The following is a 24,719-nucleotide window of genomic DNA, read 5'->3' on the forward strand; positions in this document are numbered from 1 at the left end:
GAGGATGTGTAGGTGGGTTTAGTATCCATGGTCTACTCCGACCCGAGATAGAATTTCGGCAGCACCTCCCTGCTGTTCTCCAAATACACATCCTTGATAGGAGATTGTGTATCTAGAGAACAACAGGGAGGTGCTGCCAAAACTCTATCTCGGACCGGAATAGACCATGGATACTAAACCCACCTACACATCCTCGGGCTGTCCAAAAAACATGGACAATTCGAAACAGATACGGTTATAGATATGCAAAGATCTGCATATTTCCAACCGTGTCTCTTTTGAATAGGAGACGCCTAACTAGGTTACGTGATATACAAACATCATACGAAAAGAGAGGTGTAGGATGCCTCACCTTGCTATCCTGCAAAGTGACGACTCGAGGACGGTAACGTAGGCTCTCCTAAAAAAAAGAACATACTACTGTCAAGTTAAAATTTCGATAGCACCTCACCTGCACGGGGAGGTTTCGTACACCTACATCAAATAAAACGGCTCAATGGCCGACAATCACATCTACAACAACACAACGGCAGGATGGCTGACTCCACAACAAGCACTGATATATAATGCAAACCTCCAAGTGACAAGTCAGTTATAAGCTACACTGGGATTTCATTTTCATGTATGCCACACAAAGATGGTGTATTAGAATAACTCCTTCAAACAATGCAGTTTAAGCATGATAATATTTCAAGCATGATAATATTTCAAATATTCAGGTATTGCAGATAATATTCAGTTTAATCAACTCACCTTAGTGCCGGGACCGGGGGCGGCGCGTTGGGGTCGGTCGGGGGTCGGGGCCGGCCGGGGGCGGCGCGTCGGGCGGCCGGGGGCCGGCGCGGGGGCTGGCGGGGGTCCGGCGAGCGGCGCGGGGTGGGCGGCGCGTGCGGTGCATGTGGGTGTGTGGATGTGTGCGTGAGCTAGGGACTGGCTTAATGTCCAGTCTTTGCCGAGTGTCCCTGATGTAGCACTCGGCAAAGGCATTTTTTTAATTTTTTCGGAGTTTCCAGCCTTTGCCGAGTGCTAGATCAGGGGCACTCGGCAAAGGCTTTTTTCCCAGATTTTGAACCGACACTAACACGTGGACCCACGAAGAGGTTTGCCGAGTGTCCTAGGGATGACACTCGGCAAACAAATTCTTTGCCGAGTGCCTCATTGCGACACTCGGCAAATCAGTAGTTATATTGCATGTGCAAACTACTGTTTTAGTAATTAAAAGTATGTAAACTTTGTAAAAACCTAGTCAAATTCACTAAACATTGCGTATTTCATGTTTTTAAGTAAAATTATTCCATTATTTCATGGATTTATAGCTCATATTGAATTTATATCTATTAAACTCATATACTTGCAATTAATAAATAAAAATTATCAAACGGATCCGAAAAATTCCTAAAATTTGACATGAACCAATCTATGTTCTCTATGGCCTATAAAAATAAATTTGAACTCAATGACAAATTCAAGTATCGATTCGACTCAAAATCTTACCGGATCCTTCCAACTTCTACTAATCCTCTCCGGAGATGCTTCGAATTCTAAGCATCATATGTCAAAATTTGTGCGAAACTTTCTCAATTTTTTACCACAGCCTCTGCATATGAAATCATAGCATCTTAGAAAATCTCGTGATTTTCAAACTTCATTTGTATTTTTGAGAATTAAAAAATCATTCGGCCACACATTCATAATCGTGTTTCCTTAACAAAATGCTCGAAATTTCTTTTCATTTTCCGGATGAGACCTCAATTTGAACTCACTAACATGAATATGATTTTTCCACTCATATTATTCCATTATTCCAATCACCTGCAGCTCAAATTTGACTTAAATCAACAAATTACTCTAAATGAAATTAATTCATTAAATATAGAAAACAGGTCAATAAATAGTCCACCTTCTAACATGCAGTGCCAAATGTCATATGTGGGGAGTATAAAAAGTTTGGAGGGTGGAGGAGGGAAAAAATGTTTTAGTTTTGCCGAGTGTCCCATTAAAACACTCGGCAAACATTGATCTTTGCCGAGTGTCGCGCTTAACACTCGGAAAACCTTGATGTTTGCCGAGTGTCGACGGGGGACACTCGGCAAAGATCTAACGTCCGGCACACCCCCTAACAAACGCCGCACATGCTGGTCACGTGCTTAAGGGGTTGCCGATTGTATTTTATTTGCCGAGTGTCCCTGTGAGTTTGCCGAGTGTTTTTTTGGCACTCGGCAAATAGTATTTTCGCCGAGTGTAATATGTTTGCCGAGTGTTGTCAGGGATACACTCGGCAAACACGACATTTGCCGAGTGCCCGCAATAATGCACTCAGCGAACAAATTACACTCGGCAACTTTAGTGTTTCCCGTAGTGCTTAGATGTTGTCTAGGGGTGATGGTGGTCTAGGATCATCACCGTACAAAAAGACTCCTGGGCGCATAAAATTGCTTGCATCGTTCACTGGAAATGATTTTTGTATAATATATGACCTGCATATCATCATGTGGCGTGCTTAATTAAGGCCCCGTTTGGATACACAATGCTAAATTTTAGCACAATGCTAAACTTGTTTGGATACAGTGCTAAAGTTTAGAACCTTGGGTGAGAAATGACTACATTGCCCTCATTTATAACTGGCTTGGGGAAAAGTGGAGAGGAGAGAGAGGGGGCAACTAGGAAAAAGTGAGCTTGGAGACCACTTTTAGCACCCATTAGCACCTTTTAGCACCCCTTGGGTGTGCTAAAAAAACAAGGGTGCTAAACTTTAGCACTCACCTTTTAGCACCCATGTTTGGGAGTCAAGTGCTAAAAGTGTGCTAAAAGTGAGGTGCTAAAGTTTAGCACCCCTTTCCAAACACCCCTAGGTACAGGAAAAGCTACTAAAAATGTGGCAAACACATATTCGGTTAATTTGATCCGTATTTTTGTTGGGAATTCTCACATTGGTGACTTCTCACAAAAATAACGGTAAGTGTAAATAAATTAAAAAAAACGTGCCCCAAGGTAGAACAATTAGCAGAGCTGGTAACTTAAATTACGCTGCAGAGCAGAGAGATTACGTGTCCACTTATGTTCAAGCAGTTCTCCGATCATTTTTAGGTATTCCCTCCATTCCAAATTATCAATCATTCCAACTTTCTTAGAGAGTCAAACTATTTTAAGTTTGAACAAAATTATAGAGAGGATCACAAAGATTTATGACACCGGATATATGAAAATATATTTAATAAAAAATAAAAAACTAATAGTACTTATTTGGTATCCTGAATATTAGTATTTTATCATATAAATTTGGTCAAACTTGAGATGTTTTGACTCTCCAAGAAAATTGGAATGACTTATAATTTGGAACAGAGGGAGTAGCACTTTGGCATTTTTTAGCTGTGTGCTCGAAGGTGACAGAAGAACAAGTATAGTTAATCATATAGGTGGATGGAATATTTGTCAATTTGTTTCATCCTTTGGGAGACAGTTCTATGGGGCACTTCATATTGCCATTAATTTACTGCCGTAACAACTGTATTCGCGCTGGAGAATCATGGCAGTAACTTGTTCTTTAATTTTCCCCATATGCCCTTGAAAAAATTTATCTATACGAAGTATGCCACTTGTGTGGCACTGTCGTCGACAAAGTTGTGGGAGTCATCAATGGTCACGTGAGTTAGCAAAGGACATCTCTCTGTGTTTCAAGTACCAACATGCGTATAATGGGGGTATAAAAAAGAAAAACCTCAATACAAAATTAAATGTAAGAAAATAGTATATGAAGATGAAAAACTGATGGGAAGATTACTCACTTAATCTGAAATACAAACTACTCATAATATATTTTAGGAACAAGTTCATTTTTGACCATCCAACTATCGCCTCAGTTTGGTTTTGACCATTGAACCGTAAAACCAGGAATGTTTCACCACCCAACTCTTAAAACCTTTCATATTTGACCATCGGGCGGTTTTGGTGGGTGGTTTTACTGATGTGGATGCCACATGGCGGTAGGGTCCACTTGTCAGCCCTCCTCTCTCTCCTCTCTCTTTCTTTTCTCCTCTCCCTCTCCTCTCTCCTCCGCCAACAGCCACCGACCCTCGCGCCGGCCTTTAGCCGACCTCGTCCATCCATGGCCGCCGCCCCCAGAGCCCCTCCTACCTCCTCCCCTCCCCAGCACCTCCCCCTACAGAGCCCCTTGCACGAAGATAGAGCTGCTGCCGTCGACGAGCTTCGCCAAGATGATTTGCCCGCCTCGGTCGACACCAGCAAGAACGCACACCACCACGAGGACGCCAAACCCGAGCCGCACGCATCCCTCTGGTTCTCATCACTCGTCGCCCACCGGAGCGTCACTACCTCATGGATCCTGACCCGACTGCCGTCATCGCCATCGTCTTTGATTCCGGCCATCCTCGAGCACCTCCCCTGCCAGTGAGCACCTCCGCACAAAGCCCTCCACCTCCTCGATCTCGTGTGCCACCCATCTCAACCCTTAACACGCCGGACCACCGACGATTGAACGCCCGATCGCTTCCACACTGCAGGCAGGCGCCCCTCCACCGCTCGCTAAGGCCTACCCCGCCCCTTCCCGTACCGCCGCTCGCCAGGGTCCGTGCCATCGCTCGTAGGCAGCTGTGCGAGTGGTGCTGCAACTGCGCATCGGGGGCGGATGCTGCTGTTGCCGCCATGCCGCTGCCGAGCTTGGTGCCTTGGCAGCCTCCGCTGTTGGAATCGGGTGTGGCGCAGGCAAGCTGGAATCATCTAGGACAGGGGAGACACGGGGGACGACGGCGGCTGGCACAGGGGAGGTGCGGGGGTGGTCGGAGGTGCGGGGATGGCTAGCATAGGGGGGAGAGAGGGAGGGAGAGGAGAGAAGAGAGGGAGAGGAGAGAAGAGAGAGGGAGAGGAGAGAGGAGGGCTGACAAGTGGGCTCATCGCCACGTGGTGTCCATATCAGCAAACCACCCACCAAACCCGCCCGATGGCCAAATATGAACGGTTTTAATAGTTGGGTGGCCAAAGATTCCTAGTTTTGCGGTTTGATGGTCAAAACCAAACTGAGGCGATAGTTGGATGGCTAAAAATGAACTTCTTCCTATATTTTAGAATAATTTAGGAAATATTTGAAATGCAACAATCCTATCATATTCAGCAGAGTCAAAATTCCCCTGAAATCTTTGTGATTTCAGTCGCTCATAATTTGTCATTTTTTCCCATCTGTGTAATTAACTAGGTCAGAATGTACATCATGTATGTACAAATATGACGTACGTTCTCTAGCAAGAAATATATATAAAAATATATGCATTGTAGCAAATAAATTTATAAACATGATAGCCAAAGAATTTAATTGCTGATTAAACAGCCAGCAGGCATCATTAGGTTATATCACCATCTGATGTGATACTTGGAGAATCTGGGAGACCCGCTGCCCACCTTTTGACAAGTACACTCAATTTCACTTAACATGCACGCATAGAATTGGATAAGGGTTGCCATTGATCCACTCAAGAAACTAACTGTAACATACCTTCCTCACTTTTAAAATCTCTGACACTACCTTTTAAATGATGCAGTTTGTTCTGTTTAATTTCTTGGTTGCAGCTTACTCTCTGAGCTGATAATCGTTCTGGTCTGTTGTCATTGTCAGTGCAGTTGGTTATTCCTTATATTTGTCAGGATTATCTATATAACAACATCTCCTGCAGAAAAATCTATATAACAACAATGACTCAATACCTCACAGAAATATTTGGTACTATGGTACCAATTGATCTTATCAACAACATTTATATTTTGTCAATTAGAGAAGTGAACCTAGCTAGGTAGTTGCAAAGGAAAACATGAGGAGCATCGATAAGATAGGCACCCAATTAAGACATGTTGGTGTGCATTCAAGATTGGAGATGTTTGATGCTGGTACGTTTGGAACTCGTGGACAATAAAAGAATTAAAAAGATGGAAAAATAATTATAAGAAAACTTGTTGAACTTGGTTAAGTGTACCGATGCATGATTGTTAACTATGTAGGCATTGACAAAAGGTGATAATTTGAGCTCAAAATTAACTTTCCATTTTACATGTAACTCATATGGGTGCAGTTGGGTTGCAGCGGACTCAATCAGATAATGCTTTGTACTAGTTTCTAATCCAATGTTTAATTTTCTTGAAACTGGGACCAATTGTGGACAGTGTCAGATATAGTATATATCGGAATGAACTATAATGTGAGGTCAAACATCAGGGAAAATATATTCTGAGTTGTGCTACCTTTGTTCCTCTTAGGCTCTTAGGTAATGTAAACGCAAAGGGAATCAGATTACAGTGTAATTGGCGGTGGAATGGGTGATTGCCCTCTTTGTTTGGTTGCACTCTGGTAACGTAATCAAATTACTGTGTGGGTGCTATATCTGATTACGGTAGGGGAGGAGGGGTAACAAGCTTGTATAGATATTATTTAGGTAAGGGATTCGATTACAATGTCAATTGATTACAAACCACCGCAACCAAACATATGTAATGGAATTCATTACCTTCTGTAATCAGATTACGTTACATTTGAGCCAACCAAACACCACCTTACATTCCATTTATATGGCATCTCCAAGAATTTTTCTTTATTTTTAAATCTTATATCTTAGCTTTTCACTTGCATTCCTATGAAATTAACTGATTTATGTTTTTATGTATTTTCCATCCTACCATTTCCCATAGATACCAAGTTACTAGTGTCTTGAGTTTCTCTTAGACAAAGGAAAATTGTTCCTGCCTTCTTTTTTTGCGTCGACCGATGCATACAAAAGGAAGTTGTTTGCTACATCGACATATCATATAATGCCGTGATGGAGCTGAAAGCAAAATAAAAATATAATTTGAGCATAATATCTACATAGCCTATAATTAAACTACCACCCATCAAGAAAAACGAAAAGTCGTTTTATTGGGTCTTGAGGTTGGTGTAAGAATTTAAAAGGTGGAGTGAGTGATGGAGGACTCAGGCTAGTCTCAGTGGGGGGCTTCATAGAGAGTTTCATGGTATTAAATTCAGTGCCACATCAGCAATTTTGCTGATTTGGCAAGATAATTAATAGGGGGAGTTTCATGAGATGAGAGAGAAGTTTCATCCCCATGAAACTCAATTGGCACAATTATCTAGTTCTCAGTCTTGGTAACTGTGAAATAAAACTGTGCACTGAGACTGAGACTGACCTCATAAACTAAGATATTCACAAAAGTTACTATTATCATTGATTCAAAATAATGTTAACGGTCTTTCCTTCCTAGTCGCTTTACTCGCTTGACTTCACACATGAAGAGGCAATAAATAATTGATAGCTACGGCATCAATGACTTGTTAATTGCTCCAAAAAATTTAAAGGTTTTAAAAATATCCTAGATCGGAAGTAAACACTAATCTCAATAAAAGAAAGTGAAAACTAGTTGCACATTTGGTAAACAAATGGATAAGAAGCTTAATTTGAAGCATTAAATAAGTCAGGTCCTAACTACGGTACTATGGTATTTTTATAGTAGAAAACCATAGGTGTGCCGTCAAAAGAGAACTTTAAATATATGAAACGGGAAGTGACCTAAAATCTTTTTGAATATTTGGAATAGTTTGCAAGGATGTTTGATCCCTCAACCAAAAATAGACACCAAATGTGGTCTTCAAGTCTTTCTCATTAATTACACGCTTCCATTTCATTGTAGAGGATTCTAAGCCTTTTAAGCTGATAAAGCTTATTAATTGGATTGCCTAGCTAATTAAGTAATTTTGTTAGTAGTACATGCATTTGTTGGTTGTTTTAAGTGCATTTGTTCGTGAGATAATAATTTAGTTTCTTCTCTCTCTGTTTGCGCACGCGCTTCCTCTAATAAAAAACAAATATGTTTACTTGGGCATTGTTAATAATTTTTCAGTGGTCTTTCGATTAAAAGGAATACACATTCTTTCAGATTCCATTAGACACTAATGTGGTTATTTCCACACTGATCTCATATCCTCAGGAATATAGCAAAAAGATATGGTTAGACAACATTATTCTTTTCTTGGAAGTATGTTTAAGAACCTCCCTGGAAAAATGGAGAGGAATAATATTTGAAAAGAAGAGAATGAAATGAAAGAAAGAGGTGGTTCATATATTCTATAAACAAGTATCCTAATTCTTGAAGTTTCTAAAAGTTACATGCTAAGATACAAAGCCCTACTGCTTCTTAGTAGGTAAGCTTCCTGAAAGTTACATATGCATGTACACACTTTATGCTAAGATATGATCGAGAAGGTGAACTCACGGAGCTCCGTCTCAGGCTTGACAAGATGTTTAGGATCAGTCAAACTTTTGTCTGTATCATGAATGCACGCATTTTATTCCATTTAGCCGCAGCATTAACATAATCTCAATATTAACGATGGTATTCGAGGGTCGGTACTCACTAACTTTAAGCACTAGAAAATAAACAAATTTATTCTGACATCTAAAAATATATCGTTTTAAAGATTACTCCTAGTTTTGTAATGTTATTATCTATCAAAACTTCATTTTTACAATTGTATGAGCTATATCACTCTACGATGGCAATCTACATCAACATGTGCATGTTATGCTTATTTTTCATGTAGATTCTTTTCATCATGCAATGAGCTTAGGAAAGAAACTATGCTCGCAAGCCGCGACTGCTTTGAAGGCGGCCTGCCACCATGATAGCCTCATCATCCTTTTCTTTTTGCCATAACCACAATCCACATCACCCTTTTGCCTCCATGCAATATGTGTTTATTCGTCATTTAGGGCCTATTTGGATACACCCTCCTAAAGATCAGGAGTTCACTTTTAGGACACTTTTAAGACTTGTGCATCCAAACATGGGTCCTAAAAGTGCACTCCTAAACTTTAGGAGGGCCATTTTCATTAGGAGGGTCAAGGGGTCCTAATGGATCTTATTTCTCCTAAAAGTGGTCCCCAAGTCCCCTTTTACCTCTATTGCCCTCGCATGCGTGAACAGTGCAAGGGTAGTTTAGAGGAGTAATTGAGGGATAAAAATGACATTTTCCCTCTAAGGTCCTAAAGATTAGTAGTCTATCCAAACAGCCCTATACTAAACTTTAGGACTAGCAATTTGAGGGTCCTAAACTTTAGTACACTACTAAACTTTAGGAGTTTGTATCCAAACAGGGCCTTGTACTCTTTTTTATTTCCTTCATTCCAAATTGTAGGTCGTTTTTGTTCCAAATTGTAAATTGTTTTGACTTTTAGTTATTATTATGCATCTAGATATGTTGGAACGGAGGGGGTATGAGTTATGACATATACGGATAGTAATGAAAAAAAAAAGGAGAAATCTTTCTCCAAAACCCACCTAACTCATGATGTAGACTTGGCATGTGTCAAAACTAGACAAATGACATGGCGCGACATGGGGGGAGGAGGGTTGAAGTGGCCCGATATCAGAGGCTTAGAGGGCTACTAACACAAAAGATAGAGTTAACAAAGGTTAACTGAACAACATGCATGATTAACAATTTAAACATTTTGTTTTGAAAAAGTCAATGTAATTGGAGGGCCAAGGACTGTCGTATCAAGAAAGAAATGTATTACAAAATATAAAGACCAAAATTTAGAAAAAGGCATCTTCAACAATTATAAATAATTACAAGAAAAACGTTTTTACCAGTGTGAACACAGTTTTCAGGCTCAAAGATGCGCGAACTCAAGTTTTATGAAGAAACATCATAATAAAGAATAATTATTAAAAAGATTTACAGAAGATACAAGAATTTAATAACACGCCAATTGTAACAATTCTAAATGACTTGTACAATTTATTATTTGAAAGTGCACGAGAATCATAATATATCAATCAATTACTTCCTCCGTTTTAAATTATAAGTCGTTTTGACTAATCTAGATTCATAAATATTACTGTGCACTTAGACCTATGTTATAAAGTTAAAATGATCAATAATTTAGAATGGAGGGAGTATACAAGGAAAGCAAAATACAAGAAGTAAAAAATGTTGAAGGAAGACATGACACGGAGGCAGCGGGGGCAGCAGATCCAGCAATCACCATTATAGTAGGGGAGTAGAGCAGAGAAGAGGACAGGCGGAGAGAGGGGAGACGACGACGACGACGCCACCACCTACCAAACCCATCGCACACGTCCCTCCCCTCCCCTCTCTCTCTCTAGACTCTCTCCTCCATCGGCGTGGCGCTGCACGCCCCGTCGCCTACTCCATTCCATTGACCTCGCCTCGCCTCTCCCTCCCTCCCTCTCTCCCGCTCTCTCTCCTCCTTCCCAAAGCTTGGAATTTTCCCGTGCCGAACGGGGCCTTCCTTCCCCTCGACGCGTCCCCTGATTCGCCGGCGGACACACCAAGGCAAAACCCAGCCCGACCCGCGTGCTGTGTGGGCGGGGTCCGTCTCTGGGTGCCTTCCGTGCCGGCTGCGTGCGTCGCGGGCGCATTGCCTTGCCGCCCCTGCGGGGAGGGAGATTCCCGCCGCCTATTAATCCTTCCCTTGCTCTGAGGGCCGTCCCTTTCTTGGAGGAGGCACAGACGCAGCACCGCGGGAAAGCCGGCCGCCGCATGGATCGGTGCCTCCGGTGTGGTCGCCTCAAGCCGCGGTTCTGGCGTCTCGGCGAAGCGGGGCGGAGGAGGACGACTGCGACGGCGCCGCGGCAGCAGGGCGGGATCTCGGAGGAGCCGCTCTGTTGACGCGTTCTTCTTCTTCTTCTTCTTGGGAAAGGAGGTGGTTTTGCCGCTGCTGAAGCGGCTTGGTCCAGCTCAGTCCCGGCTCTGCGGCAGTTCTCTCTGTGCCTGCGTGGCGTATTTGCTTTTTTTAGGTGGGTGTGGGGGTGGAGTTGGGTGGGAATTGATTGCGGGGCGCTTCCTTGGAGGCCATTGCAGCTCGAATCTGAGCTCCTCTTCTTCTGAGGGGATTGCCGATTGCGTTCTGCAGTAAGATTGGTTTGGAGCTCTGTTGCCCCCACTGCTCAACAAGATTGGAGCAAGTTGGCTGCTCGGGTGGTGGCAGCCAAGAACCCTGAATCCGTGGCCCTGTCGACTTCTTGGGGATTTTTGGAGAAGCTTTGGTGCAGCGATTTCATTGAGTCTAGAGGAATGGCGCGGCATCGGATCAAGAGGCTGGAGAAGCTCAAGCTCAGTGTATTGTTGACATTCATCCGCTGTCACACGGACCCCAGTGATGATCACTCGCGGATTGGGATGGTGGGGTTCTCTCGGGTCGTGTACGTCAACGAGCCGGATAGGCTCGAGGAGGGATTCAGTTACCCGCTTAATGAGGTGTCGACGACAAAGTACAATCTGGCCACCTTCCTGCCTAAGTCCCTCTTCGAGCAGTTCAGGAGGGTGGCCAACTTCTACTTCCTCGTCTCGGGTATCCTTGCCTTGACCCCACTCGCGCCTTACACAGCAGTGAGCGCGCTTGCGCCGCTGTGTGTCGTGATTGTGGCCACCATGGCGAAAGAAGGGGTTGAGGACTGGAGGAGGAAACAACAGGTGCCATTCGGATCTTATGTTTACATCCTAGCTGTAATATTTATTGAATTTTGTTCATGACGTAAGCACTGTGGTTTGAAAGTACTCGAACAGCTCGTATGCTTAATTAATCCAATGCTTGATTGATATACTATTTAATAAACCGGAACAAAATTTTCTTCGCCTTTTCTTGGTGTTGGGATTGTTGGGTTCATTCTCTATAGATAGGTTATAGGGAAATAATATGTATGCCTTACTTATGCAAACAATGAATTCTCATTCTGAACAATTCACTGAGCTATATTACTATGTATTTTGGTGTCGAAAACTTAAATTCTTAATTTGATCATTTTCCATGCGTGTGATTTGACCATGTGATCCATTATGGATTATAATCACAATGATCCATTCTACTTGTGTTGCTGTGTGTGATGTAGCAATAGTTTGTGGTCTCAATTGTATCACTTAATATTCCAAGTCATCTTTTTTTATATATATAAATGCTGAGCTTATCTGGGAATCAAGTTGTAACATAATTAACTTCGTTATAAACTCATATAGTTGATGCTGTACACGTTTATGTGATGGTTTTCTGACATTGATATTAGTTGTAATTGACTGTTAGTGTAATTTAGTTAATTTGAATATTTTATGTAAATTCTCCATGCTATTGGTATATTAAATAGATCTGTGCCACTACATCACCCAGGATCATGAGCTCAATAATCGGATAGTCAAAGTGCACAGGGGAAATGGCAATTTTGAAGAGACAAAATGGAAGAACATCAAAGTTGGAGATGTAATAAAGGTGGAGAAGGATAATTTCTTTCCCGCTGATATGATTCTGCTTTCATCTAACTATCCGGATGGAATCTGTTATGTAGAGACTATGAACCTCGATGGTGAAACAAATTTGAAAATTAAACAAGCTCTCGAGGTCACATCGGATTTACAAGAGGACATAAAGTTTAGAGAAGTCAGACAAACAATAAAATGTGAAGACCCAAATGCAAACCTCTACTCTTTTGTCGGTTCAATGGAATGGAAAGGCCAGCGACATCCCCTGTCACCCCAACAGCTTCTTCTTCGGGACTCAAAACTACGGAACACAGACTACATATATGGGGCTGTCATCTTCACAGGTCACGATACTAAAGTGATGCAAAATGCTACTGATCCACCATCTAAAAGAAGTAAGATTGAGAAGAAAATGGATAAAATTATTTACCTTCTGATGTCTTCTCTACTCATGATTGCATTGCTTGGTTCTGTCTTCTTTGGGATATGGACCAAAGAGGACCTAAGAGATGGTGAGATCAAACGGTGGTATCTTCGTCCAGATGCTACTACTATATTCTATGATCCAAAACGAGCTGCTCTAGCATCTTTCTTTCATTTGTTGACGGCCTTGATGCTGTATAGTTACTTCATACCAATTTCTTTGTACATATCCATTGAGATGGTCAAGCTCTTGCAAGCTCTATTCATCAACCAGGATATTGAAATGTACCATGAAGAATCAGATAAGCCAACTCATGCTCGTACTTCGAATCTAAATGAAGAACTAGGTATGGTTGATACAATTCTATCTGATAAGACTGGGACATTGACGTGTAACATGATGGAGTTCATTAAGTGTTCGATTGCCGGCACTGCCTATGGTCAGGGTGTCACTGAAGTTGAGAGAGCTATGGCTATGAGGAAAGGGGCTCGGTTAGATGATGACATTGAAAATGGAGACCACAAGGACAAGAAAGTTGACGACAGTCCTCATGTTAAAGGGTTCAATTTCAAGGATCCGCGAATAATGGATGGAAACTGGACTAATGAGCCTAATAGAGATATGATAAGAGATTTTTTCCGGCTCTTAGCCATCTGCCACACATGCATAGCTGAAATAGATGAAACTGGGAAGGTTTCATATGAAGCTGAGTCCCCTGATGAAGCTGCATTTGTTATTGCAGCTAGAGAACTAGGGTTCGAATTTTACAAGAGGTCACCAACAACTATAATTGTTCGTGAACGGGATCCAAGTCAGAATGTTGTTGAGAAAAGGTAACAAATTTCTTTGTTCTTTCCTCTATAGGTTATCCTTCCTTGGTACCTAATTCTGATCCTTCTGCATTCTGGTACAGAAAGTATGACCTCCTAAATATATTGGAATTCAGTAGCTCAAGGAAACGGATGTCTGTGATAGTCAAGGAACCAGAGGGAAGGATATTACTTTTCAGCAAGGGTGCTGATAGGTTAGCTCTATTTAGATTAGATTTCCATGTTTAAGTCAGAGATCGATACTTCTATTTCTGTCCATGATTTCTAATTGTTGTCCCTATGTGAACAGTGTGATGTTCAAAAGGCTTGCACCAGATGGAAGAAAATTTGAAGAAGATACTAGAAGACACATAAATGAGTATTCTGATTCCGGTCTGAGAACCTTAGTTCTAGCATACCGTGTCTTGGATGAAAAAGAGTATAAGGAATTCAATGAAAAATTGAACGATGCCAAAACATCTGTAAGTGCTGACAGGGATGAAAAAATTGAGCAAGCTGCTGATAGCATTGAACAGGACTTGATTCTTCTTGGTGCCACCGCTGTTGAAGACAAGCTCCAAAAGGGGGTATGACCTTTTGTGGATAAACCTTTCTGTTCCACATCTTATTTGTATGCATTCTAGGGAATCTTGCCTGTTCATGTACTCATGTGCACTTACATATTCAGGTGCCTGAATGCATAGACAAGCTCGCACAAGCCGGAATTAAGATATGGGTCCTGACAGGCGACAAGATGGAGACAGCTATCAATATTGGGTAAGCATTCTATGCTTGCTTCTAAATATGAACTTTTTATTTCAACCTGACTGTTTTCTTTTCTGATTCATGTGCTTCTCCAACTGCAGGTTTGCATGTAGCCTACTCAGGCAAGGCATGACACAGATAATTGTCACACTGGAACAACCTGACATCATAGCATTGGAGAAAAATGGAGACAAACAAGCAATTGCTAAGGTGAATAATTGATTACATGTTACATCAGACATGTTGCAGTCATTTTACATATAAAAGACTTAACTATTGGAATGCTCCCTGTTTACAATGATAGCTCCCTAGTGTTTAAAAAAAACAAGGCATACATTCACAATTATTACTTGAGAACCTAGCCAATCAATCGTTGCATCCTTTTTTTATCTCCAGGCATCAAAGCAAAGGGTCATGGATCAGATAGAGGATGGGATTGAAAAAATTCCACCTTCAACTCAAACTAGCACTGCATCATTTGCACTAATCATTGATGGTAAATCACTAACTTATGCTTTGGAAGATGATGTCAAGTTTAAGTTCCTAGATCTTGCTATCAAGTGCGCATCAGTGATATGTTGCCGATCTTCACCAAAACAGAAGGCACTGGTCAGATTTTTTGCTATTCTTAAGTTCCTGTCTCTTTTCTATGTATTTTCTTAGTGTTTTTCTTCCAGAAAATACATGCAAACACATTAACATACAACTATCCAGGTTACAAGACTTGTTAAAGAAGTGACACACAAAGTGACTTTAGCAATAGGTGATGGGGCAAACGATGTTGGAATGCTTCAAGAAGCTGACATAGGGGTTGGCATTAGTGGTGCTGAAGGAATGCAGGTTACTAATTCGATGCTTTATAACTTTTGTTAACTGTGCCCATGATTTCTTTCCTTATTCCTTGTTTCTTCTTATGATGTTCTAGGCCGTCATGGCAAGTGATGTTGCTGTTGCCCAATTCCGCTTTCTAGAACGATTACTTCTGGTGCACGGACATTGGTGTTACCGGCGCATTTCAGTGATGGTATAGTTGCGATTTACGTTTATTTTGATTTAATCAGGCTTTGTAATTCAAGTCTTTTGATAATATTTTGGGGGTTGATGTGCAGATATGCTATTTCTTCTACAAGAATGTTACTTTTGGTGTCACTATCTTTCTGTACGAAGCATTTGCATCTTTCTCCGGGAAGCCAGCTTACAATGATTGGTTCTTGTCACTCTATAATGTTTTCTTCACTTCCCTTCCCGTCATTGCTTTGGGAGTGTTTGACCAGGATGTGTCTGCCAGGTTGTGCATACAGGTAATTTAAACAGTTTAGGAACAAATAAAATCATTGGTTGAGTAGTAGACAATTTTGGATACACTCCCTGTCAAATCTGTAATATCATGTAAAGATGTTCTACCCTATATTTTCTGAAGAAAGTACGCTTTCTACCCTTGGGATTAGTGCAAGGTACATAACTATAATGTTTTGTTTCTCTGGGCCTAAGTGTTTTTCCCTTGTTGATTAGAAGAGTTCTCATGATGTGTATGTTTTCAGTTTATTTAAGTACTATCTCTTATTTAGTCCAAAGGCTTTTTTCAGCCTTTAAAATGCCTTTATAAGTCCTATTTTTGGGGTTTTGAAGTCCCAATTTTACTGCTACATTGGACAAATCAGGATAACACTATTTTTCAAGTTAGTTGAAGGTCCAAAGAGCTGTTTGAATTATTGAGTCTTGTTTTCCCTTTGTTTTACCTACCTACTTTAACTTAGCTTCATGTTCTCTGTTCCTTTGCAGTATCCGCAGCTCTACCAAGAAGGAGTGCAAAATATATTATTCAGCTGGCGGCGGATACTTGGCTGGATGCTTAACGGTGTGATGAATGCTGTCTTGATCTTTTTCTTCTGCATAACTGCCTTTGAGGACCAGGCATTCCGTCAGGATGGTCAAGTTGCGGGCTTGGATGCCCTAGGTGTTGTCATGTACACTTGTGTTGTATGGGTCGTGAACTGTCAAATGGCGCTCTCTGTGAACTACTTCACCATCATCCAGCACATATTCATATGGGGCAGCATTGCCGTATGGTACCTCTTTCTCTTGGTTTATGGTGCCATAAACCCAAGGTTCTCAACAACAGCATACATGGTCTTCATCGAGCAGCTGGCCCCGGCCCTTTCATTTTGGTTGGTGACACTTTTCGTTGTGATGGCAACACTTGTCCCCTACTTCAGCTATGCAGCAATCCAGATCCGGTTTTTCCCGATGTTCCACAACAAGATTCAGTGGAAAAGGTACTTGGGGAAGGCTGAAGATCCTGAAGTGGCAAGGCAGTTGTCGTCACGACATAGAACATCATCACAGCAGAGGATGGTCGGTATCTCTGCTCGTCGTGATGGCAAGGCTATGCAAATAACAAGGGAGACAGAGCTAGAGGTTCAGGAATAGTATTTTCAGTAGATTTTGCGTTTTGTACAGCTTATAGTTTATCGTCTCCGGGAAGATGACAGCTGAACTGATTGGAACCTGGGGATTTTCCTGGATTTATGCTTCTATGATGTCTGTCATAGGAGCTTTTCCAGTTCAGATGATAGAGCAAGATCACAGATTGTTTAGATAGATCACAAGGAGGCCAAGAGAATACTTACTGTAAAGTTCATTTTTAGCAGTTCAATGCTTTGTGCTTTTTTTTTTCCACCTTTCTCTTATACATGTAGATGCTTGTAACCAGGTTGGTAGAATTTCCTTTTGTGTTGTATTTCTTTTGCCCCCTTTGCCTGCCTCTCTCAATTGTATCTTAAAAAATAATAATGGTAAGGCTTCTGATTTGAGTGGTTTTCATGTTTTATTATTTGGAACGAATCATAAATGAATGATTTGCTATGTAGTTATACTTGTGTCTAAAGATATTTATGTAAATTGCACTTGTTTGCATGAGTTTGCTAGTGTGGGAGTCCATATGGCTCTCCGTGCCTTTATAATTATTGCTTTCTTCAAGTTGGCTAGAAAATAATTGTTCCATTCGTGGAAGAAAATTTGGCAAAAAAATTGTTTTGCGGAAACAACGCTTTCTGTGAGTAAATTCAAAGTTGATTATGTGGCCGTAGGGCAAGAAAAAGAGGAGTCATAACACTATGATGTTTCTATATGAAAATGACTGACGAGCAGAAGATAAATCAAACTTTAAACAGTGACCTGAAACTCTTCATCAAAGGTTAAAAGAACATTACATCGATTTACAATATCTGTTTTATTTTCAGTTTTCCTACTACCATACTAACCTGCAATTAAGGGCAGCAAAAGATGAAGACAGCCGAGCGTCATGCGTCACGGCTCAGGCGGCGGCCCATCCGCGGCCGGCTGCTGCTTGGCCTCCGCAGCCGGCGCCGGCCGCCGCCGGGGCGCGCGGCGGCGCCGCCAGCGCGCCAGCCTGCTGCAGTCGTAGGACTCGTCGGGCCCCTCGGCCTGCGCGGCGCATACACGGTCGAAGACGCAGGAGAGCACGGTGAGCACGAGCACCGCGGCCAGCACCCCGAAGAAGGCGCCGATCGACGATCCCGCGGAGGCAGCGTGCCGCGGGACGCCGCCCGCGCCGGACACCTGGTAGCTCGGCAGCGGCATCGTCGTCGCCGTCGTCGGCGTGGTCGGTGTCGCTGGCATGACGGCCGCCATTCTTGGTCGCACCGAGACACTGCGCGCACGGTTGTGGGTGGTGAATGCGCGGCGCTTGGCTTGAGCTGAGGATGGAGGCAATGCCGATGCCCATGAGGTGAGCATGGATGGGTGGGGCAGCGAGGGGGGCAAAAGTGTCACTTGCTTTTTGCAAATTTAGTACTAGTATTAGTGGCACTAATGCTTGACATTGTAGTGGTGGTGATGGATGGAGGAGAGGATAGGTGAGGAAGAAAACTAAGCTAAAGAGAGGGAAAAATGAATAAAGGGTTTGGAGGTCAGCTTTAGTGTGTGTGTGTGTGTGTGTGTGGAAGGACTACAGAGTGGGCACCAACATGGAAAGAAAAGGAGAAAGAAGCATGATGGGGGCTCTCATTCTCATGCAATGTTGCTTGATGGCGTCTCTCAGTGTGTGTGTATCTAGGAAAAGGGAAAGAACATCTCTGATCTGATCTGCTCCAGGACTGTGCATGCCAATAACAATATAATTGGATGGAGAACGATCAAAGAGACACAGAGGAACCATCTTCTTAAAGTTTATTTCATCCCAACTGTGAGTCAATGTTTGAATTCTGGAGTCTGGACCCCAATCATTTTTCAGCTTGCGACGGCCGATGATGATTGATCATCGCGAATGCAATGCCCTACACGCTGGCAACCGTTTCACCTTATGAAATTGCAGTTGGCCACCTTGTTGAATCAGAGAGAGAAAGGCTGGGTTTTTTTTCCCTTTTTGCCTCTTCCATTTCATTGGCAGATGGAGTAGGACACTGAATTCGATCAGGTTTGCACCTTTTCTGAAGCTTTGGCCACGCAGCAGGGGGGTTAACCCGGCCCTGTTTTAAAGCTTAAAGCTCAGATATATGCCATCATGGCATGTTGCTTGCTTAGTGGGCAAGGTTACCCGCCTTTCTCTCTTTTTTCCAATCATGCACTCGTATTATATTGTATTTGGGGTGTATAAAAGTATTACAGGCTCAAGAGATCTCATCTTTCCGACTTCCATCTGCCAAACTCCGCAGTGTCATGATCTCTGTCCCCTTTGAGCAGGGATACTCTCTAAAGAACAACACAAATTCATCTCAATGCTAAAAATGTTTTGAGAAATTTTCTTGGCCTTCACCATGAACACCAAACCTCGAAGGAATGACACCTTAATTTATGCCCACATCAAACCTTTTGTTCTCCATTTATTGATATTTCTAAGCATTAAATCTTGCTGTGATAGTATAGCTTCTTAGTTTTTCCAATATATAGAAAAACTGAATGCTAAATTCACTACATTATTGACCATGCCAGGTTCAAAAGAACAGTATCATCTTCACAGTGGAGAAATTAAAATTGATACACCACCATGCTCCTTGTATTTAACATTTGGCTATGGCATGATGTGTGATCCATAGTTTGAGAGGAAAGATGCTTGAGCATATCTAACAAATAAGATATCCAGAAACACCAAAATGGGGTGCAGAGTGTGCAGCAAAATAATATATTATCCCACTTCTAATAGAAAGTGTGTGTGAATAAAGTATTATCCCACTTCTAATATAAAGTATTGTCTTCTAGTACAAATTACCTGCAAATAAAATGTGCGTGTGAATAAATCCAAAAAAGAGAAAGATTGTAAAAACACCCGCCAACAAGTAATATTCTAGAGTTTGATTTTCCCTCCTGCAACTACTTTTTGTGGCACTTTTGCTCCAACAGGTACACAATTGTTTGGAACTCCGCCCTGCCAATGCCAATGGTTTCCGGTACTTGGTGGCAGGTAGCTGGGGTTCCCATATGCGAGGGAAGTAGCGGTGTTCATGATAGCTGCTTGGTGACTTGTGAAATTAGGTTGGCCAGCAGGACATTTGTTTTGGTTTTTGAGTTTAGACAAAAATTCTTGAGTTTTGGTTGGTACTTTTAATAAAGCGGAGGTGCTGTTTGGCTTTAACCAATATCTGATGTCAATGTGCAATTGTAGTCCCGAACGTTAAGGTGCTCAGAGCGCATCAAAGTGTTCAAAGCAGAGGAGATAGTTGAGTAATACAAAGAAAAATTACCAGATATTTCTGTAGAAAGTCATTGTTGTATGAGAAGAAACCAAAAGTTTACCATTCAGGATAGCCAAAGAATACATTCTCATGTGCATTTTTTTTATCTCAATTTACAGATTGGCCCAAAAACATCAGAAACAATATGGTAGTGATCACTGTTAAAATAACCAGAAAGAATAAATACATCGCGAGAACAAAAATCATCGCAAACTAGAAGAAGCGCAGATGGAGAAGCTTTACATGTTTCATGTTCTAGAAATCCCTCCTGCTGCCTATGCTCGACCTGGACTGGCTGTACTCCGAGCTGAAGTCCTGGCTGCCGAACGCCATCCTCTGGAACTGCCTGATGTCCGCCGTGTTGGCGACGTTGAACATCTGGCTCTTCCCTGGCTGCACACCGTTGCTGAGATCAACGTCTGTCAGGCTGTCGAGGACCCTGACGACCTGGATGAAACCGGTGAGGAAGGCTCAGTTTGGTCAGCAACAAGCCAAGGGAAGTGGGGTGTATAGTGTACTTTCAACTTGTCAGATTTGCTACAGTACAGCTAAGGTTTTGTCAATGCTCAGTAGTACCTGCCCCATCTTGGGCCTCCTGGCAGCTGAGTGCCGGATGCACGCCGCAGCTGCCTCAATCACACGGAACATCTCGACATCATCAAAATTCCCGTCCAGGCGGGGATCGACTAGCTCATCAAACTCCTGGTTCTCGATTGCGCGGTTCAGTAGTGGTCTTGACTGTAAGGTGGGTTGTGATTCAGAACACATGTTATCAGTGATTGGTACAAAGTGAGTGAATAGTATGGGTGCAACGGTTGCTGTTTGTAGCAGCACTATGCTGGAGCTTACCCACTCAACAAGGCTCTCATCGCCTAGGGGACGTGATGAATCAACAGGCTTCCGACCTGTGATTAGCTCCAAAAGCACGACGCCGAAGGAGAACACGTCTGATTTCTCGGTCAGCTTCCCCGTTGACGCATACTCTGGTGCCAGGTACCTGTGTACATCACAAATGCATAATTGCAATTCCTCTTGTTTTACCTCCTTGCTGATATGAACATTGATTTGTGCTAGAGGTCATGCAAAGATGGATTACCCAAATGTGCCCATCACACGTGTTGAAATGTGTGTGACATTGTTCTCTGCTAGCCTTGCGAGCCCGAAGTCCGCAACCTGGTCATGGGTACCGTTCAAGTATCATCAAACCTGAGCATACCTACCCCAAGAGGTGAAGTGTCTAGAGTTCTTAAAAATATTGCAATTCTGCTGTGAGCAACAAACCTGAGCCTCAAATTGGTCATCAAGCAGGATGTTTGAGGATTTGATGTCCCTGTGGATGATTCTTAGATGACCTGCAACAGAAACACCAAAATTGGCTCCATTTCCTACAGAAAAACACTAGAAAACAAAGAAATCAAAGCCCAAGAAGATGGAATCCATCTTACAATCCTCATGCAGGTAGGCTAAGCCGCGCGCCGAGCCCGCCGCAATCTTGACCCTCGTCGGCCAGTCCATCACCGGCCTCCCCCTCCCTACATGAGCGACAATGTGACATTCAGACACAAAAGGGCCACATCAAGTTACAACTTACTGTATTTTACAAGAAGAAACGAAAGTGTTCCCCACCGTGGAGGTGGTGGTGCAGCGTGTCGTTGGAGACGTAGTCGTAGACCAGGAGGCGGTGGTCCTCGGCGATGCAGTATCCGACGAGGGAGACGAGGTGGCGGTGGTGCACGCGGCTGATGATCTCCACCTCCGCCTGGAACTCGCGCTCGCCCTGCCCGCCGCCGTCCTTGAGCTGCTTCACAGCCACCACCTTGCCGTCGCCGAGCGTGCCCTTGAACACGCACCCGAACCCGCCTTCGCCGAGGACGTTCTCGCGCGCGAACCCGCCGGTGATGTCGTACAGCTCGTCGAACGAGAACGCCTTGGTGTTGCCCACGCTCAGGTCACTCGACGCCGCCACGCTCCGCGCCGGCCCCTGGCTCCCCGTCGTCGTCGCGCTGTAGTTCGCCGACGCGGCGGCCCACGGCGGCTGGCCGTACCCCTGGCTCATCGGCGCCGACATGCCCGGAGCGCCTCCCCCGGCGCCACCCATGCTGAAGTTCATCGACCCCGGCGCCGACGGCGGGCGGAGGAACGGCGCCTCGCCGGACAGGTGCTGCGGCGTGTACGACGGCACAGCGAAGCCGGCGTAGTAGCCGTCGGCCTGCTTCCGCTTCCGCCGCTTTGACAGGCAGACGAACACGCCAGCGAAGCCGAGGACGACGATCACCACCACCACCGCCACGGCGGCCGTTTCGCCGGAGCTCAGCCCGCTGCTGCTGGACGGCGGCGGCGTGGCACTGCTATCAACGGCCGCAGGCGAGTGCGTGGCGGTCGTTGAGCTCGTCCGGGTCGGCGGAGGAGGGGAGTAATCCACGGTGGAGTGCGCCGGTGGCGGTGGTGTGACGGCCGCGGGAGACGCGGTTGGCTGCGCGGCGGGTGGCGGAGGAGATGGGCTTGAAGAGGGCGGCGTGGCGTGTGACCGCCGCGGCGGGGGAGCGGAGGGTGGCGGCGGCGCCTGCGTGGTGGAAGGCGGGGGTGCGGCATTGTCCGGCGGGGGCGGTGCGACGGTGGGCGGAGGCGGCGGCGAGGTCTCCGGCACCGGCGCCGGTGTCGGGGGCGGGGGCGGCAATTCGGCCGGTGGAGGCGGAGGTGATGCCTCCGGTGGCGGTGGGGAGGCAACCGGTGTAGGCGGAGGTGGTGCAGCGTCCGGCGGTGAGGGCGGCGGTTCTGAAGGAGAAGGCGGCGGCGGTTCCGCAGGAGAAGGTGGTGACGGAGCAGAGGATGATGGCGACGGAGGAGGGGTGGAAGAAGAGGGAGACGTGTCAGTAGGCGGCGGTGTTAGCGGCGACGATGAGGAGGGAGGAAGGCCACTGCCCGGGGTTGCCAGCGTGTTTCCTACGCTGCCAACGGCGCCGGCGGCAGCACCAGCGGCCGGAGCCTGGAGCAGAGCTCTCATTCTGTTGTACTACTTCTGCAAAGTTGAGATTGGAGGGAAGCAATTAGAGCCACATTGTTCAAAGATTATCCTGTTATGATTGCTCATCTTGATCAGATTAGTTTAGAGTTGACTCAGAAGCATAAGGCCCCCTCCAATACCGAGCTGGTAACTAGCTCTAAGCACTTTAGAAGATAACCCTTCCAAGCTCGTAATATAAATGACCTACATGTCATCCTCACGTAATCTTGAAGTGCGTGTATGAGATATCTCTTGATTAAAAGATAGTTCTCTTCTCTTTCCTATTAAAATATAAGAAAATATTATATGAGCTAGCTCATATGCAACCATTGACCATTGAAGGAGGTCTAAGTGTGAGGAAACGATTGATCATAAACAGAGCAAGAAAAAAAATCCAGCATCAGTTTTTTTTTTCTCAAGAATTTCACTGCTCCGTGCATGAATGGAACCATATATGTCCCATTCTGATTGAAGCAGCATTCTTCAGTCATGACAACATCCCAGAGATAATCATGCAAAAATATTGTCGAATGAAGGACTCTTCCGCCACTAATTGCCACTTAGCCGCCATCAAGAACCGCAATGTTCCGCTAGAGGAAACTTGGGATGCAGCATTGCTGGCATAGGTTGCAGGAAAAAATGCACAGCCATATTCTCTAACACCTCATCTCAGAAAAAAAAACTGAATTTGAAGAAGAACGTGCATTGAACTAAACTGAAGTCCAGGCTCCAGACATGGAGCCCCATCAGTGTGTACAACGAATAAATTCCAAATGGACTGGTTCCTATAAATTAGAATTGCCACAGTTCATAGAACGCGTAGCAACGACAGAGTGGTGTTGGACATAAAAAAAGTGAAGAAAATAATCAAGCCTCCCCAACATATGACCTTTGACAAATCTTCCAATCTACAGATCAGAACATGATTCCTGGCCTTAAAAAATTACATCTCTTAAAGTAAAAATAAAAAGATTCCTTTGGCACTCTTAAAGTTCATGGAAACTTCGTTTCTTCCGGAGCAAATTACGGTGGGCGGCACTTAATAAGGTCCAAAACAAAATCAGTGGAAAAGTTGGGTACCATTACCAAGAATGGTGAAATAATCTGATACAAACATGATTAACTCAGAAAAATAATAAGCTCACAATCTTCAGACAAGGCCAAATTACAAGAATTGTGAACAACAATGCAGGAAGCAGAAGATCAGAAGGAGCCATGGAACCGTACCTTGAATCACAATCAAGAAGCTGGCACCACCTCCACAGATCAGGCTGAGAACCAAGCGCCCAGCGACGGCACCGGGGCGAGCTGATCGACCAGGCAATGCAGCTCAAATCCCATGCCGCATTTGCTCCGCGAGAGCAAGAGACGGCTAGAGAAGAAGAGGGCAGAGGTTGATGGAGTCCTAGAGATATTTCAAGAACGTGTTGCCGTCCACCACCACCCCCCAGCAACGCCCGTCTCTTTTTCTCTGCGCTTCTCTCTTTGCTGTTGGGGGAGGAGCTCAAGAACGTGGCGGCGACGTCTCTCTGGCTGGGCTGTACGTGCTTGCTGGAACACGACGACCAGTGTATGACTTTATATATATATGTGTGTGTACATGGATACAATAATGCATGGCTTTATTAAAAAAAATTACATGTATGCAAAGGGAGGGTGAGGCGGAGGGGATTGAAGGAAGTAGTCGCCTCCCTGCCATTATCTACCACGCGCTGCTTCCTTCTAAACAAGAGGAGGAGATTGAGGAGAAATG

General features: G+C 44.1%; 3 protein-coding genes across 5 annotated transcripts; 1 reads left to right on the forward strand and 2 right to left on the reverse strand.

Moving 5' to 3' along the window:
- The first annotated feature begins 10,063 nt into the window (after positions 1–10,063).
- On the forward strand, positions 10,064–17,142 carry LOC117851834 (putative phospholipid-transporting ATPase 9). 2 transcript variants are annotated; one of them, XM_034733736.2, is made up of 12 exons: positions 11,353–11,494; positions 12,183–12,281; positions 12,358–13,528; positions 13,609–13,719; positions 13,815–14,091; positions 14,193–14,281; positions 14,371–14,479; positions 14,666–14,878; positions 14,984–15,109; positions 15,195–15,293; positions 15,379–15,570; positions 16,052–17,142. In XM_034733736.2, exons 2-12 carry the CDS (start codon positions 12,248–12,250, stop codon positions 16,697–16,699), a joined length of 3,069 nt encoding a protein of 1,022 aa, XP_034589627.1. In that variant the 5' UTR covers positions 11,353–11,494; positions 12,183–12,247; the 3' UTR covers positions 16,700–17,142. The 2 variants fall into 2 exon arrangements, with proteins under 2 accessions (XP_034589626.1, XP_034589627.1); XM_034733735.2 differs by having other exon boundaries at positions 10,064–11,494; positions 12,183–13,528.
- On the reverse strand, positions 16,929–18,644 carry LOC140222496 (uncharacterized). The gene has a single exon (XM_072293166.1). The coding sequence runs from the start codon at positions 18,026–18,028 to the stop codon at positions 17,579–17,581; it is 450 nt and encodes a 149-aa protein (XP_072149267.1). The 5' UTR covers positions 18,029–18,644; the 3' UTR covers positions 16,929–17,578.
- A 1,349-nt stretch (positions 18,645–19,993) lies between these two features.
- On the reverse strand, positions 19,994–24,509 carry LOC117851835 (uncharacterized). Of its 2 annotated transcripts, XM_034733738.2 has the most exons (8): positions 24,194–24,509; positions 21,589–22,981; positions 21,408–21,494; positions 21,244–21,314; positions 21,059–21,135; positions 20,812–20,959; positions 20,539–20,700; positions 19,994–20,409 (listed from the first exon to the last, which is right to left on the reverse strand). In XM_034733738.2, the coding sequence occupies exons 2-8, from the start codon at positions 22,964–22,966 to the stop codon at positions 20,218–20,220; spliced, it is 2,115 nt and encodes a 704-aa protein (XP_034589629.2). In that variant the 5' UTR covers positions 22,967–22,981; positions 24,194–24,509; the 3' UTR covers positions 19,994–20,217. The 2 variants fall into 2 exon arrangements, with proteins under 2 accessions (XP_034589629.2, XP_072149266.1); XM_072293165.1 differs by having other exon boundaries at positions 20,539–20,959.
- Between the last annotated feature and the right edge of the window lie 210 nt (positions 24,510–24,719).

Source organism: Setaria viridis, chromosome 4, assembly GCF_005286985.2.
Source record: "Setaria viridis chromosome 4, Setaria_viridis_v4.0, whole genome shotgun sequence".
NCBI classification, from domain to species: domain Eukaryota; kingdom Viridiplantae; phylum Streptophyta; class Magnoliopsida; order Poales; family Poaceae; genus Setaria; species Setaria viridis.